This window comes from Sprattus sprattus (assembly GCF_963457725.1).
Source record: "Sprattus sprattus genome assembly, chromosome: 6".
Classification (NCBI taxonomy): domain Eukaryota; kingdom Metazoa; phylum Chordata; class Actinopteri; order Clupeiformes; family Clupeidae; genus Sprattus; species Sprattus sprattus.
Window position 1 is genome coordinate 35,300,295 of NC_137925.1, and position 14,879 is coordinate 35,315,173.

Here is a 14,879-nt window from a genome sequence, read left to right on the forward strand (position 1 = left end):
TCTCAACATAGGCCTCTTTTTGGGCTGGAGGGCTCCTTGTAGAGAAGTGGCCCCTCTGTCACTCGCCGCCTGGTATGGCCCGCCCCTCCGGCCATTGCTTTCGAGCGCCTGCTGGCCGCGCAGGGTGAGGCGGCTCAGCCGAGCGCACCTCCACCTGGAAGGCAGGACGTTGATTTTAAGCTTGTCCTCTTCATCACTCTCCTCATCAGACATGAAGCTGGCGTCTGCCTCCTTGAAGAACAGGTGTTCTTCTGGTGCCAGCAGATCCCGCGCCGCCAGCAGGCGTTTCTGGAAAAGCTGCAAAAGAAAGAGACATAGTGTCAAGCAACGTCAAGACCAAATAGTAACTAGAGTAGACTCAGTTTACATGAAAGCCTAGTGTGGATGAAAATTGACTCCTTTTCAGATGGGGTGATATTTTTTTATTTCACTTCATGCCACGTACCCGCTCTCGCCTGCTTCGGAGAAGTTTTTTTCTCCTCACTTCCTCTGTCCTCCCCACCAGGTCCATTTTCCGCTGACTTTTTAAGTTTTCAAAGTACCTGTTGCAGGCTCCTGTTTGAAACAAACCAATGAATAAAACAGAATACAATAACCTCTCTCTCAACATCAGCAAAACTAAGTTATGTTATGTTATGTTAGTTGTGGAGCGGTGTCCTGTCCTAAGAATTTCAGTGCCCAGTCCGACTCTGTTGTACTGTGCATCCGACAATAAAAAAACTTGACTACAAAGCACAGAAAACCAAATAATTGCAAAGTTATAGATGTTTAACAGTAACAGTATCTTACTTCTTATTAGGCTCTCCTTTCCCCAGTTCTCCCCCGAATCCACAAGGGTCTGAATGACCGCACGAGTCACCTCCTCATTGTGAGACGGCTTGAAACTGAACAACAATAAAATACAGTAATGTGCACAGGCAATAAGTTAGAAAAGTTTGTATGAATGAAACAGACCTATGTATAAGTGCATTGAAGATCAATTAATTTTAAGCGCAATGCAATTACATGATGAGGGGAAAAGTGTACGTTGATGCTCAATCTATTAAATTTATGTCCAAATAATCCCACCTCTTCACAACAACTGTCTTTTTGTACCTGAATCATGCATGAACCGAACAGAATACTGTACAAGGATTTAAACAGAGCAATGGAACAGAATTTGGAGTAGCTATGTCTGGAAGTGCATGGTTTCTTACAAAGGAATCATGATTTAGTCTATAGTGTTTAATAAGCAAACCTCGATTCCTTGTTGCGTATCCACGAGCTTGCACTGCCACTGCATTTAAAATCTGCAAGAAAAAAAAGAAAGAGAGAAAGAGTCACAAAGTGTGAAAAATCTAAAAAAAAAAAAAAATCATACAGTTTACATTTTTGGAGAAATCGTTGGTGATTGTTCACATCAATTCTACAGGCATCCTCGGATTTGTATAATTCAAGTAATACAAATAATGAACACGATAATATTGGTATAGTTTTCATTAAATTGATTGAATATGTACGGTTACTGTTATTCCGAATATTAAACTGACGAATATGTTAGGGCTGCCAACATTTCGGTTTTTCCCCTTAACAATCAGGCAAACAAAACCTGGGAAATGTTGGTTGTGCTAACATATTCGTCGGTTTAATATTCGGAACAACAGTAACAGTTACCGTACATTTTCAATCAATTTAATGAAAGTTATAATACAAATATTATCGTATTCATTATTTGTATGACTATAATGATACAAATCCGAGGATGTCTGTAGAATGACTGAGCGCCCTTAGCAAGCTAGCAAAATACATTCCATCCCCTCTAACAGGCTATCATGTCATGTATCATGACACTACATTAAATGGGAAGACCGGTCAAGAGAACCAGCTTTTGGAAACGGCGACATTTCAACACAAAATATTATATTCTACTCAATCATTATTATATGTATGCTATTATAATATAGACCACACAAAGTACATGACGGTTGTTCCGAATATTAAACTGACGTGTGTAAGCACTACCAACATTTCCCGGTTGTTTTTTTCTGATTGTTAACGGTTCTGACTGAGCGCCCTTAGCAAGCTAGCAAAATATGTATTACAGTAACTTTACAAGACCGGCAAGCAAATTAGTGAACGACATATACAGCCGCGGAAAAAATTAAGAGACCACTTCAAAATTATCAGTTTCTCTGGTTTTACTATTTATTGGTATGTGTTAAAGTAAAATGTACATTTTAGTTTTATTCTATAACCTACTGGCAACATTCCTACCAAATTTCAAATAAAAATATTGTCATTTAGATCATTTATTTGCAGAAAAATGACAATTGGTCAAAATAGCAAAATTGATGCAGTGTCTTCAGATCTCGAATAATGCAAAGAAAACAAGCTCATATTCATTTTTAAACTACACAATACTAATGCTTACACTTAGGAAGAGTTCAGAAATCAATATTTGGTGGAATAACCTTGATTTAAAATCACAGCTTTCATGTGTCTTGGCATACTCTCCACCAGTCTTTCACATTGCCGTTGGGTGACTTTATGCTACTCCTGGCGCAAGAATTCAAGCAGCTCGGCTTCTTTTCATGGCTTGTGACCATCCATCTTCCTCTTGATCACATTTCAGAGGTTTTTTATGGGATTCAGGTCTCGAAATTGGGCTGGCCATGACAGGGTCCTGATCTGGTGGTACTCCATCCACACCTTTACTGGCCTGGCTGTGTGGCATGGAGCATTGCCCTGCTGGAAAAAACACTTCTCAGAGTTGGGGAACATTGTCAGAGCAAAATGAAGCAAGTTTTTCTTCCGGGACAACGTTGTACTTTGCCTGGCTGAGGTTTGTAAAAGACCATAAGGATTGAAAAAGCGGACTGGAGGTTCTTCTAAGTTCGTCTTCTCTGATGAGTCCGATTTCACAGTAGGTGCAAGACTCTCTGGCTTGTAGGCCTCTCCAGGTCTCCGTCTAACCATCAGACGACCATGTGTTGGGCAAAGCTGAAAATTGGACTCATCAGAGAAGACGAACTAGAAGACCCTCCAGTCCGCTTTTTTCAATCCTTATGGTCTTTTACAAACCTCAGCCAGGCAAAGTACAACGTTGTCCCGGAAGAAAAACTTGCTTCCTTTAGCTCTGACAATGTTCCCCAACTCTGAGAAATGTTTTTTCCAGCAGGGCAATGCTCCATGCCACACAGCCAGGCCAGTAAAGGTGTGGATGGAGTATCACCAGATCAGGACCCTGTCATGGCCAGCCCAATTTCGAGACCTGAATCCCATCAAAAACCTCTGAAATGTGATCAAGAGGAAGATGGATGGTCACAAGCCATGAAAAGAAGCCGAGCTGCTTGAATTCTTGCGCCAGGAGTAGCATAAAGTCACCCAACGGCAATGTGAAAGACTGGTGGAGAGCATGCCAAGACACATGAAAGTTGTGATTTCAAATCAAGGTTTTTCCACCAAATATTGATTTCTGAACTCTTCCTAAGTGTAAGCATTAGTATTGTGCAGTTTAAAAATGAATATGAGCTTGTTTTCTTTGCATTATTCGAGATCTGAAGACGCTGCATCTTTTTTGCTATTTTGACCAATTGTCATTTTTCTGCAAATAAATGATCTAAATGACAATATTTTTATTTGAAATTTGGTAGGAATGTTGCCAGTAGGTTATAGAATAAAACAAAAATGTACATTTTACTTTAACACATACCAATAAATAGTAAAACCAGAGAAACTGATAATTTTGAAGTGGTCTCTTAATTTTTTCCGCGGCTGTATGTATATATGGGTGGCTAAAACAGCCCTAACGAAACAGCGAAAACTATATCGCGTTAAACCCCTAGTTAATGACTTGCTAGCTACCTTAGCTCGCTATCTTATTAAGCTAGCCTAAAACGATTTGACCAACTGCACATTAAACCACGCTTGCTTTAGTTGTACAGTCTCAACATGTTGAATTTAGACCAAAGAAGCCAGCAGATATAATAGTCATCTTAATTTACACTACTCAGACTGACACCATAGCATCTTACCTTCAGCGAAATGTTGCCAACGGTCAATTCCCTGAAGAGTGAGTCTTGAAACCCCGTAGCAAGCACTCTGAATGCGTTGATCCAATGGATGCGATAGGAGGACTCTGGTGCATGGGGTTCATAAGTTGAAATATCTAGTCACCAGATCTCCGGAAACTTGCATTCACATATCCGGAGCCAGAAATCATCAATATTTTCCCGGATTTTTAATTAGTCCGGATATGACCAAAATCTACTCCGGAGATGTGCTTTGTCATTGGAAATTTCCTAACACAAGATCTCCGGATTCCAGCCTATTTTGCCCAGTGATGTCCGGCAAGTTCTGCAACGCCTTCTCGCCAACCAGCTGTTTGTTAAAGCAGAGAAATGCGAGTTTCATGTTCCCTCCGTCTCGTTCCTGGGGTTCATTGTCTCTAAGGATAATATTGAGATGGACCCTACTAAGGTCAGTGCAGTGACAGAATGGGCTACTCCGTCTACTCGCAAGCAATTACAACGCTTTCTGGGCTTCGCTAATTTTTATAGGCGATTTATAAGAAATTACAGTTCTGTTGCTGCTCCCCTGCATTCTCTGACCTCTCCTATCAATAAGTTTCAGTGGTCTCCCTCAGCGGAACGAGCCTTCCAGAGGCTGAAAGAAATCTTCACTACTGCTCCTGTCCTCACTCTTCCTGACCCACACCTACAGTTTGTGGTTGAGGTTGACGCCTCCGATGTCGGAGTTGGTGGCATCCTCTCTCAGCGTTCACCAAAGGACAACAAACTCCATCCCTGCGCCTTCCTCTCCCGAAAGCTCTCTCCTGCTGAGAGGAATTATGATATTGGGAATAGAGAGTTGTTAGCCATCAAGGTGGCTCTGGAGGAGTGGCGTCACTGGTTGGAGGGAGCAGAGGTTCCTTTCCTGGTGTGGACCGATCATAAAAATTTAGAATACATCCGTTCTGCTAAACGGCTAAATTCTAGACAGGCCAGGTGGACCCTGTTTTTCACTCGGTTTAAATTCTCTCTGTCTTATCGCCCTGGCTCTAAGAATGTTAAACCTGATGCACTTTCCCGCCTGTTTGATCCTAGCTCTGCTCCCAGATCCCCCTCCAACATCCTACCTCCATCCTGTGTGATAGGGGCGGTCACGTGGGGAATCGAAGAGGAGGTCAGACAGGCTATTGTTAACTGTCATGTGCCGGAGGGCTGCCCCCCAAACCGGTTGTTTGTTCCTGTGCTCCTTCGTTCCCAGGTCATCCACTGGGCCCACACCTCCCTGGTTTCCTGTCATCCTGGAGTACGACGAACACTCTTCGTCGCCGGGCAACGGTTCTGGTGGCCATCCATGAAGAAAGAGGTCGGGGAGTATGTGGCGGCCCGCTCGGTGTGTGCCCGGAACAAGGTTTCCCACCGCCCTCCCTCGGGTCTGCTTCAGCCGCTTCCTGTGCCCCAACGTCCTTGGTCTGACATCTCTTTAGACTTTGTCACTGGGTTACCTTACTCTGAAGGTAATACCACAGTCCTAACAGTTGTGGACAGATTTTCTAAGATGGTGCATTTTATCCCCCTGCCCAAACTGCCTTCTGCCAAAGGGACTGCGGAGGCAGTATTGTCCCATGTTTTCCGCATACATGGTTTTCCCAGGGATGTGGTGTCAGATCGAGGACCGCAGTTTATTTCGCAATTCTGGAAGGCTTTCTGTTCTCTCCTTGGTGCCAAGGTCAGTCTCTCGTCAGGATACCATCCCCAGTCTAATGGTCAAGCGGAACGACTGAACCAGGAACTGGAGACGGGACTACGCTGTCTAGTCTCCCAGAATCCAACCACATGGAGCAAACACCTTATCTGGGTGGAGTATGCGCACATCATGGACCCGTCCCTCATCCAGGATTATCATCGTCTCCACCCTGACCAACCTGGGACGTCAGGTGCCGTCCCTAGAGGGGGGGGTACTGTCAAGTCTCGCCCTGTTAGATAGTTTATGTTCCCCCAGTGTTGTCATTAGCTATGTTCTGTGTTGTGTTTGTTTACTCATCTCTCCTCTCGTTTCAGACACGTCACGCCCTACCCTTGTGTGTGCTCCGCTCTGTTGATTGTCTGTCTCGTCATGATTGTTGTCACCTGTCCAGTCATGATTGTTGTCACCTGTCCCTCATCACCTTGTGTGTATATAGTCTGTGTGTCCCTGTCTCTCGTTGCCAGTTCGTCTTAGTTTCTTTATGTCTCTAGAGTTCCAGCGTTTTTCAGTGTTCTTTGTTCTCTTGTTGCCGACCTTGGATTGCCTAACGGATTACGTCTCTGCCTTTCCCCTTTCCGGATACCCTGCCTCATCTTGGACTGACTACCCGTGTACCGAACTCTACCGTACGTTCAACGGATCACGCCTCTGCCTTTCCCCTGTCTGGATACTGTGCCTCAACATCGACTGCCTGCCTATGTACCGACCCTGGACTGTTATAACTACGAACTCTGATTGTGTACTTGTTTATGGACTGCCGTTACGTGTACAAATCTCAGTAAAAGAATTATATTGCACATACCTCTGTCTTGTCGTGCGTTTGGATCCACAGTCGCAACTGAAAGCATTACATTCATTGCTCTCCCTCAGGTTTATACCAGAGTCTCATCGATAACTTCAATCCCTGATACCCAAGCATGTTGTGGCTCTCCTCAGGTATATACCAGAGTCTCCTCGCTGGCTCATCACGCAGGGCCGGTTTCAGGAGGCTGAGGCCATCATTCGAGCTGCAGCCATAAAGAATGGCATCACTCCTCCGTACGACATCTTTCAGCTGGAGCACAGCGCAGAGGCAAAGATGATTCATCACAATCCGGTAACATAATCAGTTCAATGATATCCCACTAGATGTTGTGGTTTGGATTGCTGTGAGCCAGTGGTGGCCAATATAATATCTCTGTTTTTTTATTGCTATTTTTACAGAAGATTGAGCATGAATCAGGTGGCCAGAATAAGTATACTTGGCTGGATCTCCTGAAAACCAAAAAGATAAGGAACATCACAGTTCTGAACATCATCATTTGGTGAATGAACCTTTTTGACCAGTTGAGTTTTAATAAATGTTGCCAGCTTTCAATGCATTGGAGATTCCATCAGATCAGTGATAAATGCTGTGGCGTGATGGTTTCAAAGCTTAATGGAGTTCATTATCAATGGAATTATTTGACCTCCTATAGAAATGTTAATCAAGAGTGTGATCAGGTGGTCAGAGGTCTACAAAGAATAGTCTTGACACCCTCAATTAAGGATTTGGTTGCCCTGTGGGTTGTCCTTTGAACCAATCAGAAAGTTTGTGGAGAGGTTACAGTAGTGACAAGGAAGTTATGCCATTTGAAAATCAACTATGTTTATGACAATCACTATCCTTGAGGAGGAATTTGCAAGGGTATGGCAAATGGGTCCCCTGTTTATATGTGTTGACATCTGAGCAGAAAAGCACACATGACAGTTCTGTGTAAGAAAAAGAGTGACTGGGCTACTTGATGATAAGAAATTCCTCTCCCAAGTTCATTCAAAGGTTCTGTACAGTCTGTTCGAGACATTCAAAGGTTATGTAGGCCTAAATGCCCTACTAGGATGATGTATTAGGTGATATAAGCTTGTTTGGGTACATTATTTGCATTCCCTGAGAGAACTGTTGCTGTACCCACTTTGTAGGATGCATCACAGTTAAATGTATGGCATGGCAACAGCAGGTTTGTAGCAAGCAGCTGATATTATTGATGAAATTCTATAAGGGCTCAGATACACATACGCGTCTTTTTTCAGGCAGAAACGCCTTGGCAAAGTGCAGCGGCCAAAACGTCCAAAACGCCCGCTTAATAACAGCCTAGAACACCTGCGTTCTAGGCTGTTATTAAGCGGGCAGGCGTGCGCAACCGGGTGATGGTGCGCCTTATAAATAGGGCTGCGTGCGCAACCAGGCCAGCAAATAAACAAAATGAATTGGAGCAGACGTCGAGCTCTTGCTATTGCTGCGTTGTGGGATGAAGAGGGGAAAAAGAAAAAGAAAAAGCAGTTTTGGGTGCACAAAATTCTTGAAAAAAGAAAACAGCATGGGGAATTCCACCATCTATTCAGCGAGCTATGTCTGGATGACCTGCAGTTCCAGGACTACTTTCGGCTGAGTAGGTGTAAATTCCAAAATCTATTACAAATGGTTGGGCCAAGCATTTCGAAGAAAGACACGAAATGGCGGGAGGCAATCGAGCCAACTGAAAGGCTGTGTATTTGTCTCAGGTGAGTTTCTTCCAATACATACAAATATATCGTATAGATTAGATTAATTTTTATTCTAAAACAATTGGGTTCTATCGCGTTATTTAGCTGTTTCTGATTGGACGAGAGACGTTCCATGAACCTTTTCACAGCTAATAATAAATCACTCCGCGATGAAACGCCTGGGTTCATCGCGGAGTGATTTATTATTAGCTGTGAAAAGTCCGCGTTGGGTGCATGGTGCATGGAACTATTTTTTGTTGCGGAGAAACAATGTCGAAATAACGTTTTTTTTAATCAATAACTTCGTGTTGAAATGTTAATTGGTTGACTTTACAATTGTTTTCTAAAAGCAATATAGCACATAGTGCAAGTACTCTGGGACTGTCTGGTCGCTGAGTACATGCCAGTACCAACTACGAGGGACTGGAAGGACATTGCCGCAAGTTACAATCATCTTTGGAATTTCCCAAATTGCCTTGGCGCAATCGACGGCAAGCATGTGCAAATCCAAGCCCCAGCCAGCACAGGATCCTTGTTTTATAATTACAAGGGGCACTTTTCTCTTGTGCTGTTGGCTGTGGTGGATGCGCACTACCGTGTGATTGACGTCGGGGCTTATGGGAAATCCAGCGATGGAGGGGCCCTGGCTGCGTCTGCCTTTGGGAAGGCCTTGTTTTCCAAGACCCTTCAGCTCCCCTCAGATGTCCCTCTCCATGGTGCTGAGGATCGGAGCCCGGTCCCCCATGTGTTTGTGGCAGATGAGGCGTTTCCTCTGCGCTTGGACATGATGAGACCCTTCCCGGGTCAGTTCCACCCAAGGGAGAGGAGGGTATTCAACTACCGGCTGTCTCGGGCCAGGAGGATGGTGGAATGCGCATTTGGCATTCTGGCATCCAAGTGGCGTCTCTACCGGAGGGTTCTGGGGGTGTCTCCACAGGTTGCAGAGAGGGTGGTGAAAGCCGTCTGCATCCTCCACAACTTTTTGAAGTGGGAGACAGAGGAACATGAAGACTACCCCACCCTATCCTCTGTGGAGCAGATAGCTGTCCAGCACCTGGATCGTGTTGGCAGCAATGCCTCGAGAGAAGCCCAGGCTGTGAGGGAGACCTTCACAAGCTATTTCTCCTCTCCAGCTGGTGCTGTCGATTGGCAAGACAACATCTAAAACTTACTGTTGTAAACAAATAAAAAACAATAAAATCGAAATGCATCTTTCAAATTATTTTATTTACAGTCATTGTGTGTGTGTGTGTGTGTGTGTGTGTGTGTGTGTGTGTGTGTGAGTGTGTGAGTGAGTGAGTGAGAGTGAGTGAGTGAGTGAGTGAGTGAGTGTGAGTGAGTTGCTCAAAGGTCACCAAATTCTGCTTCGTGTAAATGCTTCTGAAAGCCCATGCGGACCTTTGAGCGGGTGATATTGTCCAGTCTCTGGAATGCAGGCAAGAGGCTCAGCAGAAAGTGTTCATCCTCATTGGTGTGTGTATTTAAGGCCCCAAGGATGCTCTGCTGGTAGTCCGACAGGGGTGGGGCTGTCCTCTTACGGACAGCAGTGGAGGTTGAGGCCACCACTGGATTGGGCATAGGGCATGGCGGGCAAATGCCCGGTGGCCTGAAGCCTTTTATTATTTTTTTTATTCATGCCAAACTCGCGTCTAACGGAGCAGGCCACGTTAACTTCAATGCAGGCCACATTAACGCCAATTTAAGGCCCTGGCCTTCAATTACTTTAGCTAGTTATCAGCGCTAACTACCTTAGTTTAAGAAGTAGATGTCTCGACAACTATTTATACTCCTATAATACTGTACGTATCTTTGTCATGGTGGGTATTATTTTTGCAAAAAAAATAGTAGCAATTTAGAACAACAGCACATGATTAACCTACACACTGAAGAAACAATAAAGAAAAACGATTCAATGAAACCAATAAGTTATTTTCTTTGGTATTTTGTCATTCAGAATTTCAGATTTGCAATGGTGATTTCTGGGTAACATGTTTAACACTGTTAATGGACCAGATCATTTAAATATTCGTCTCGCGAGAAAGGTAACAGAGTGACATTAAGGCTGCTAACTGTCAATAGCAAAGGAGCAAGACTGCTATACCCTATTGTGAAGACTACACTACACGAGTCTATTGAAAATGTCTTATAAACACAAAAGTGGCAGTAAGAAAAGGCAAGAGAGAAACGAGCTGCAGGAGAAGGTGGCAAAGCTACCCAAATTAGATTATTTTGATTTTTCAACAAACGTTCGCCAGTCCGTGGAGTCTGCTAGTGCTACGGACGACCCTCCTGCTAGCACGACCCTCCTGCTAGCACGCAAGGCTCGTCGAATGCCATTCAAATAGGTGAGTAGTACAAGGGTATTTGATGGGCTGCCATGCCCCCTTTAACAAGTCGCAGTGGAGCATCCGTTTCATTATGTGTTTTTCAGATGTGGGTAAAGCAGGTGTGTCGCTTGTCATCCGTGTTTTAAGAACGCTTTAGCACACTTTGACCCTGTGTTTACGTTACCGCGAGTCGGAGCGCGTCCTGTCTACTTTCAAAGAGCAAGAGGACTTTGAGTGTGAGAGGTGTCGGGCCATCCGTGACCGCACCATGGCCAGGAGGATGGAAAACAGAACGTGTGTGTCTGTGTTTAATAATTGAGTTAGTTTCATCGTGTCTGCGTTGCTTGTATACACAATTTAAATATCCTATTGAAACTTCTTCTTGTAAATATTGTTAATACATTGTTTGCTGTTCCTCTTAATAAATTAGTTAATTACGTTATGTGGGACGTCTGTCATTTTTAAGATCAGGGTTATCGTAAACAGTGCTATCTAGGCTACTTTCTGACCATTTCTAACGAGTTAAACAAGATTTCGTTCTTTGTGTACACACCTGTCACAATCATATCGATTACAAACATCTTTGTTTAGCGTAATAGGGAACGCCAAAGTAACTATAGGGCCCGTCAAAATAGCGTGCACCGGGGCCCGTTGTAACCACGTTACGCCACTGTACAGATGTCATCATTGACAGGGTAGTCGAGAAGAGCGATCTGATGAAAAGGCTGCTTTTGTGATGAGGTAAAATAATACGCTGACTTGAAACACTCATAGTGGATCAGATTAAGTTAATTAATATGTTTTAATATAATTCCTTTACTTAAATTTAAGTAACAAGGTTGAAAGAAATGACATGTCTAAATAGTAATGTGACCTACAGTCAATAGATCATACTTTTGATAAGCCTACGATAACAGTATTTTGGGAGAACTTTTCATAAAGCTTCTCATAGTGTTAAAATGTTTGTGTCTCCTAGTGCACATTGATCGTTTAAGTCAGTGATTCCCAACAAGGGGTAAGTGGTACATACCACCTGAGGTGCGCAAGCAAACTGCAGGGGGTATGTGGATAAATTAACGAATGTGTGCAGCATAGTCACTGCATGAGTGAAGGGGTACTCATGGTGTGACAAAAAGGCTTAAGGGGTACGCATGTCAAAAGCAGTTGTGGAAAAAACCCATGCTGTCACACAGCGCGCTTACATTTTCCCCCGTCAATACCTGGTGGTGGCCTGCTCTTGGTTAAAAATGCCCGGCCTGAAAAATTTCCCCAGTCCAGCCCAGGTTGAGGCCTTTGGTGGATAGGGATGGGGTCTCCTGGGTGTGTGTGGTGTGTGTGTGTGTGTGGTGTTTGTGTTTGTGGTGGGTGTGTGTGTGGTGTTTGTGTTTGTGGTGTGTGTGTGTGTGGTGGGTGTGTGTCTGCAGGGATCGATTCTGCTGAGTCCTCTTGCACTGCGTGAAAGGTGAGGAGAGGCAGGTGTGCTGTGTGCTGTGTGTGTGGGGCTCCTGGCTTGTCTTCTATTTCAAACTCCTGTTTGACATATGTCGGGTAAAAAGGTGTAAATCAGTTTACTTAACTCATTGCATACAAGGCTCAAATGCAGGTAAGTAAACACACTCTAAATAAACCTATTCTAAATTACTATGGTGCCAATTACCTGGGGGGATGGGGCCAGCACATGGTCATGGATGGGATATAAATTAAGACATATCTGTTGAAAAAAGTTACATAGCAAGACAAAAAACTGTTTGCTTAATAAATAAAATTAAACTGCAGTTAATAGATTTGTGAATGGATACATGATAAAGTCCAACAAATTCCTACTTCTGTGTCTTGGTCCATGTTTGATGATGTGGCCCTCTCTTGGACCAGGGGTTCCAAGAAAGACAGTATGCCCATGAATTTCCACCTTGTCTTTCTTCCACCCTCCGCTCCACTTTTTGTTTTCCTCTCCTCTCTCCTTTCCCTAATGTACTTGTCGCGGAAGTACTTCCACTTTTTCTTGCATTCATCCGCTACACACATACACACACACACACACACACACACAGACACACACACGCACACGCACACGCACGCACACACACACTCACACACGCACAAGTTAGCGAACCTATTTCAAAAGGCATTTATAAAGGGCATTTTACTCACCAGAGAGATGCACCCGCTGGCTCACAAAATACCAAGCATTGGCTCTTCTATTTGTATTGCAATAATGTTTAGACTGTGGGTTATACAGCTCGTCAAACTCGGATACAGCTAAGATCAGACTTTCGTCTATCTGTGATACTGCCATTATGAATGATATTTTGCCGCTACAAGCATTCAAATTTAAGTACTTTTTCAAGTAGAAAAGGCCGCCTCTTGCTCGATCTGATTGGCTGCTTGGGCCGAAAACAGGAAGAAGAGAGTTAAGTGGTAAAGCCCGCCTCTTGCTTGATCTGATTGGCTGCCTGGGCCGAGTGTGACATTGACGAGCGGTGCGCTTCCCTGCCTTGCGCTGGAAAGTTGAGAATAGTTCAACGTTTAAGCGCACCTAAAAAACGCTTCAAAGACGCAACGCGTGGTGGAGAAGGGGCGCACGCTTTAAACGCGCCGTACCATAGGAATCAATGCATTTGCTCGCGTCCCGTTTTTACAAAAACGCGTATGTGTGCGTATGTGTATCTGAGCCCTAAGGGGGTTTGCTACCTTCACTGGCCCTCTTTCTCGATCTTTTTCTGTAATTCTTCAGAAATGTTTCTTACACGACTTTGCGAAAACAACGTAAGAGAAACGCTTCCGCTGCATTCCCGCACGCTTGAAAATGTGTTCAGAAGCAGCCGAAGTCTTCTCAGCTGTGTTCCTTCCGATTAGTTTCTTAGATTGATGCGCGTTCTCGTGAAAGTGGATTTGCATACATACACGCCCCGCCAGCTACTTATTAGGGCACGCAGCCATTAACCAAGTGTGCTGTCGGATTTTCACAAATCCACACGAAAGCAACTCGTAACAGGTGTTTATTAATAAGATGGAGATATTTTCTTACGTTGAACTTCCGAAGTCCGTAAAACACATTTAAGAAAAAATTAAAATCAAAAATGGCTACCATAGGTGTGAAGACAGGTCACGAGTAGGAGTATAAATTACAGTCAGTGCTGTCAGGCAAAATAGCCACCATAGGTGTGAAGACTGGTCACGAGTAGGTGTATAATTGGCAGTAAGTGCAGTGACAGTTCTTAGAGATTGGGTTTAGTGTTTATTTATTTATTCACTTACATTTGCAGTGTTCGTGTACATTTACAATCACATTCAGTCATTTAGCAGACGCTTCGTCCAAAGTGAAACGTAATTGTTAATGATACAAATATTCTCGTATTTATTATTATTATAATTAGTTTAATCCGAGGATGTCTGTAGAGTTTACGTGAACGCAATCACCAAGGGGTTCTCACAAATTCAACCGTTAACCCTCTTAACACAGAGTTTTTTCAAACGTCATTCCTCAACGCGATTCCTCAAATAACCACAAGATGGCCCGTGGAATCGCATTTGAGAAGATTCCGGCAGAGTTTCGACTGCTATTTCGCGTTCTGAAAGTCTTCTGAAGTTCAGAAGAAAGCACAGAAGAAAAAACTATGGAGAATGGCAAATGTTTTCCTAAATCCTGCGAAGTGGAGTTCCTTCTGAAATCCTTCTGAAAGTCTTCCCAACTGCTGTCGAGAATGAGGGCCATTGATATTAGGGACTTGTCTCACAGTATACAGTACATAAAATGTGAAGAATTATGAGATTTCTTGAGGTTGGTGCTTCTTAAGATACACAGAGAAAATGGTGAACCGTGGAGGTTAATCAGTCATTACAAATGTCATCATAACTTATCCATTTCTACAGGATATCCATAAACATAGCATACTATGGACTGTCCTTTAACACCTCCAATCTGGATGGAGATCCTTATATCAACTGCCTCATTGCTGCCAGTACTGAGTTTGTTGCCTACATCTTTGTGTGGTTCACCACACGATACGCTCCTCGTCGCTTCACGCTGCCATTCACTCTTCTCCTTGGTGGGGTTTTGCTGCTGCTAATCAAGTTAGTCCCTCAAGGTTTGTACAATGTATTTGGACTAGAATCTTGTACTTTATGGAACGGAGGCCAGAACATTACTGTGCTTGGCAGTGCTAAAATTGAACTGTTAGCCTCTTACGTACAACAATCACCTGTTTGTGGGCCCTGGTCAAAATCTCTATACGATAGTGTGACATTGGTTACAATATTGCCTGATGTAAATGGTCATGTGATAGATAGATAAAGAGATAGATAGATAAACACACA

At 43.7% G+C, this 14,879-nt stretch overlaps 1 protein-coding gene across 1 annotated transcript in view; it reads left to right on the plus strand.

Moving 5' to 3' along the window:
- Window positions 1-14,879, plus strand: part of LOC308366464 (organic cation/carnitine transporter 2-like) — a gene marked incomplete at both ends in the record, with an annotated part of 28,716 nt that overhangs the window by 12,852 nt on the left and 985 nt on the right. Inside the window, 3 exons of the mRNA XM_080840176.1 lie at window positions 6,670-6,829; window positions 6,937-7,037; window positions 14,436-14,650. Of these exons, the coding sequence (XP_080696302.1) occupies window positions 6,670-6,829; window positions 6,937-7,037; window positions 14,436-14,650 (476 nt within the window). The remainder of the gene's footprint in view (window positions 1-6,669; window positions 6,830-6,936; window positions 7,038-14,435; window positions 14,651-14,879) is intronic.